Source organism: Chiloscyllium plagiosum, unplaced genomic scaffold (genome assembly GCF_037043375.1).
Source record: "Chiloscyllium plagiosum isolate Xiang-an unplaced genomic scaffold, Cpla_swu_hap1 HiC_scaffold_4, whole genome shotgun sequence".
NCBI classification, from domain to species: domain Eukaryota; kingdom Metazoa; phylum Chordata; class Chondrichthyes; order Orectolobiformes; family Hemiscylliidae; genus Chiloscyllium; species Chiloscyllium plagiosum.
The window spans coordinates 106,555,626-106,560,978 of record NW_028270142.1 but is presented as its reverse complement, the minus strand read 5'-3'; the positions used below and the strand labels follow the sequence as shown (position 1 = coordinate 106,560,978).

The following is a 5,353-nucleotide window of genomic DNA, read 5'->3' as shown; positions in this document are numbered from 1 at the left end:
TTACCATTAAGTGTATAAGAGAATCTGTACATCTGCATTTTATGTTCAACTGCATCACCATCACTGAACCTCCCACTTTCAACAACCTGAGGGTTATCATTGATTAGAAACCTAACTGTACCAGCCAAATAAATACTATGGCTACACGAACAGGTCAGAGGTGGGAAATACTGCCAGAAGTAATTCACCTCTTGACACTGCAAAATCTGTCGACCATCTACAAGGATGAAATGAAGAGTGTAATGGAGTACTCTGTATATGCTTCATAAATACAGGTCCAGCAACACTCAAGAAAACCATTCTGGACAAAGCAACCTGCCTGAACAGCACCTCATCCACCACAATAAACATTCAGTTTCTTCATCACTGGTGCATAGTGACAGCTGTGTATATCAAATAAATGATTCACTGCAGCAACTTGTCAAGTCTCCTTCTCAGCTCTTTCCATGCCTGGGAACTCTTCCAGCAAGGATGATATACACATGAGAATATCATTAACTACACGTTCTGTTTTGCACCATGTTCTGGAACTACATAACCATCCTTTTTCTATGGTGGGTTGGAAACCTGGAAGTCTGCCTCTAACAGTACTAAGGATGGGGTGTACTCACATCACGTGGACTACAGCAGTTCAGGAAGACAGCTTACCACCACCTTCTTCAGGGAAATTAGGGATGGGAAATAAATGCTGACTTTGACAATAGTGATCGCACCCCATGACCAAATGAAAGAAACATTCTCAGGTTTGTATGACTCATTAACACATCAGTTAAATATTTACGTATTATGTCATCAGGTGATGCTAAAACCATTTTCTATCAACTGGCTTTTGCATCTGTGCTGTCTGTGGTTTATAACTAACTTCAGCATTCTCAGACATAGAGTAACTTCTGTCAATTTCCTTTAACTCCCTCATTTACAGTCAGCTGTTACAATGTGTAGTATCACCACTGTTTGCTGTTTCACAAAAATAGCAAGGTAAGTAAATGTCAAATAATTTAATGAAAAGTTTCAAATTTAATCCTTGCCAATGGCAAGAATGTAACATTCAGCAGTGATAACAGAATCAGCATGACATTCACCAGAACTACACTGGAAGTGAGTCTTATGCCACTTTAACAGGTTGGACAAAATATGAGGCTTCCATTTCAGGCAGGTGAGGGTCACATTAAGGGTCAACAATAGGTTGCTAATTAATCATTCAGACCATAATGCTCTGATGAATTCATGTTGTAAGTTCAGTGCATCACCAAAATAGTCTTCCAACTGTGTGAACATGCTCATGTAGTCAGGAAATGCCTTGTATTTTTCTAAATTTCCTTGACAGTTCAAAGGAAAGGGATTGTCCCTATGACCCATGAGGAAATATTGAGTCTCCATTGATGCCAATTCCTTCAAAACTACCATCGTGATTGCTTCTTATAGCACAATAATATCCCTTGACCCATTTATTCAAGAGTTGGAGATTGTTGTCATGGGACAAGTGCCATGGTTTCTCATTAAATTCACTTGATGTTTGCTTGCGAGATGGTTTTGAGTCAGAATCAGCTTCATTGTGTTTAGATGGGCTTAAGTTAAAAAAAATGTTTAAACCTCATGTCAGTAAGCCAGGCTAGCTTAATTTCGACTCTGTTGCTTACGTGTACCATGTTAAAATTATGGTTAATAACTCTAATTTTTATATAATTTTTTGAAATAAAAATGCATATCTATTAAGGCTGACAATTCCAGTGAAATAAGGATTACCAGGAAACAAATTAAAAATGCAAAATAAATAGAGCAGATTAAGAATAATAAATACAGGTGTCATAGCCAGTTAATATACCATAGAACAGTTGAGCTTTACTAAATGGCATGTTACCAACCACAGCCTGCATGGAAACCAGGAAGGGAAAATCAATATACATTTACATCCATTCTAGTCATTGATGTGACATTACTGTGACATGTTCCCTTGTACATACTGTACATTGGTTAGTGCTGGGAGTATTGTTTCGGTGGTTTTACTCAGGGAAATACTTGAAAAAAAGGCAAAAATTGCTGGAATTTTGGCGATGTTGTATTTCTGTATCAGGTTAAGGCTGTGTAAACATTTAGCTCAAATTCATTCTTGAGTCAGTGCCAAAGAATGCATCATGTACATTGCCTTCATTATTAGTGTGAGCTAGATATGTTTTGACTGAATTAACTTGTCTTTGTGTGAATGCAGTTAATGTCGATATCGGAGATTTGAATTAATTCAAGTTTGCTGTTCTATGGGGAACATCAACAATAATTAATGTAGAACTGAGCCAGATTGTCTATAAATTCCAAATCAAATCTGATCTGGGTTGAACTAGTTAGCTGATCTCAGCTGACGTAGTGGTAGGGGTGCTGCAGAAATTCAAACATCAGATAGGATTTCCACTCCCTACTGTTATCCAGTGACTCTTGCTCTTGTTGGTGTTGGACAAGGAAAAGATTTCATTTGGATTTGGTGTTCCCATGATTTAACGGTTAGCTATCAGTTGCTGTCCACGTTTACACGTGGGAAATGCTACTTGGATGAGGTAAGAGCAGACTACTGAGGTATAAGCAGGCTACTGATAGTTGTGCTACTGCACATTAACAAAAGAAATGACCTTCAGGCGAGGAAAGGAAAAAAACGTTTGCAAAAGATGGAACTGGAAGGCTGCATTGAGTGGGAATGGAATATTTGCACAACATAGGGCTTCAGATTCTAAAGTTACTATATGAATCTTCGCACCCTGAGAAAGCAAGTTTCTTCAAATTAAAGTTCAAGTGGAGATAACTGCTATATGCTAGATGAGGCAGTTCACAAAATTGATGAAAATGATTCCTAAAAGCACTAACAAAAAAAGAGTTAGAGAAATTGTGCTGCAGCATTCATAGACAAGTTACAGAGTTTCTATCATCTAAAGCATTTTACAGCCTGGGCATTTTACAGCCTATATCCTGCCCTTTGGTCGATCCTGTCCGAGCCGCATGAGGTCAATCTTAAATTAGAACATAAATGAAAAAGTATTTACGCCATGCACGCAATACAACTGTGTTGCTTTTGTTTTGAAAAGGATGTTTTTTAAATTTACGTGTGGACACACATGCGCGTGTATATGCGTGTGTGAACAGCTAAAAGTGATGCTTGCTGGCTAGCCCTCAAAATGTCAGCTCTCGCCAAGACAAGTTATGTCATATCCCACAAAATCGCCAGAAACAGTAAACCGTTTTCTGATGGAGAGTTTATTAAGGAGTGCTTGTTGGACTCTGCAGAACTAATATGCCCGGAGAAAAAGGAGGCATTTGAGAATGTGCCCCTCTCCCAACGCACTGTAACGAGAAGGTTTGTGGACATCGCGAGAAATCTGGAGCTTCAGCTGCAGCACAGAGCGGTCAACTTTGACTTTTTTTTCCTTGGCTTTGGATGAGAGCTGCGACGTACATGACACAGCCCAGCAACTCATCTTCGTACGTGGGATAACTACGGACTTCAAAATTATGGAGGAGCTGGCAGCCATGCGGTCAATGAAAGGAACAACAACTGGTAATGATTTGTTCACGGAGGTAAATGCATGGTTGGACATGTTGGGATTAAAATGGGACAAGTTGGCGGGTGTGACAACGGATGGTCGTCCAAATCTAACAGGAAAAAATGTTGGACTCTTAAAGAGGATGCAGGATAAAGTGACAGAAATTGACCCTGAACAGAAATTGGTATTTTTGCATTGTATTATATATCAGGAAGTGTTGTGTAAGTCAGTGTTAAAAACTAACCATGTGGTTGATGTTGTAACTAAAATAGTTAACTTCATCAGGGCAAGAGCTTTGAATCACAGGCAATTTGTTGCACTTTTGGAGGAAAATGAGACTGTACATCGTGACATAGGCTATCACACAGCTGTCAGGTGGCTCAGCCTGGGCAAAATGCTGAAAAGTGTATGGGACCTGAGAGAAGAGATTCAAGATTTCTGTGTGAAGAAAGGGAATGGCATTCCACAGCTTTCAGATGCAGACTGGATTGCTGACCTTGGTTTTGCTGTTGATGTGACTGCACTTATGAATGAACTAAATGTGAAACTGCAGTGCAAGGGCGTTTTTGTGCATGAAATGCACAACTTGGTGAAGGCTTTAATGAGAAAGTTGCAGCTTCTCTCAAGCCGAATGGAGGACAACATTCTCATCCACTTGCCAACACTGAAGGAAGCCACACCTTCAGCTGATCACCATCACAGGTACTCATCTATGTTAGAAGCACTGCATGGTGAATTTTCAAGATGATTTCAAGACTTTAAAATGGTTGAGAATGAAATGCACATGATTTTTTCCCCATTTACATGCAATGTGGAGAATGCACCTAGTGATGTTCAGCTTGAACTCATTGACCTGCAGTCTGACACACTTCTGGCAAAGTACTTTAAGTCAGTCTCACTGCTTGATTTTTACTCTTCTTTCAAAGAGGAGAACTTTCCACACATGAGGAGGCATCCTCTTTGGATCTACCTATATATGTGAACAGACATTCTCAGTGATGAAGTTCAACAAATCCAAATACAGATCCTCTATCACTGATGATCACCTCTCAGCTGTCCTTCGCATATCCACCTCAGACATTCAACCAGATTTCAGTGCACTTGTTCAAGCCCAAAACAGACTGGAGTTTTCTCACTAAAAAGTAAAATGATCTGAAAAACAACAAAAGCACTTCTTGCTTTTTGTATAGAGTTGTTTGTTGTTTGTAATATTGAACAATAATGAAGCAACTTTTCATTATTGGTTTGTGAGATTGACATGTTAAAAATAAAATGAAATACTGAAATTATTGTTTTTACTGTTTATTTCTTCTATACTTAACCTACTCCACAATTTCATGTCTTTATTGTAACAGAATATCCTTATTCTTTTGATTTTAGGTTTCAGTGCAAAACTATATAATTTAGTACTTTTTACAATGGGAGAAAATTAATACTGAGCAGAATTATGTTCAACTTATTGTTGGTTTGGCCCTCCAATGCAACTCAGGTTTCTCATGTGGCCCCTTGGAAGGATTAATTGCCCACCCCTGATGTAAAGATGCTGCGTCTATTGTCATCTAGCTGGTGAGCTGTGATCAATGGCAAAGTAACTCCTGGATTGCTCCATGAAGATTGATTCAGATCTCAGATTGAATTGATTTGGCATTCAAGACCTCCCCATTCACTAGACAGCACGTTTGGTGACGTAAGACAAGATACCAAAAGTATATACAATCCTTGTCAACCGATTCTGTGTCAAAATTTGTTGTGCTTCCTGCTGAATCTACCAAAGGGACTTTCTGTTGATTTGAGTGAATTGGTGGGTTTGGGGCTGATCAGAGATT

General features: G+C 39.0%; 1 protein-coding gene across 1 annotated transcript; it reads left to right on the top strand.

The window, feature by feature from the left end:
• The first annotated feature begins 3,495 nt into the window (after positions 1-3,495).
• LOC148150197 (general transcription factor II-I repeat domain-containing protein 2A-like) lies at positions 3,496-4,275 on the top strand. Its single transcript, XM_087985876.1, has one exon. The coding sequence runs from the start codon at positions 3,496-3,498 to the stop codon at positions 4,273-4,275; it is 780 nt and encodes a 259-aa protein (XP_087842002.1).
• The last annotated feature ends 1,078 nt before the right edge of the window (positions 4,276-5,353 follow it).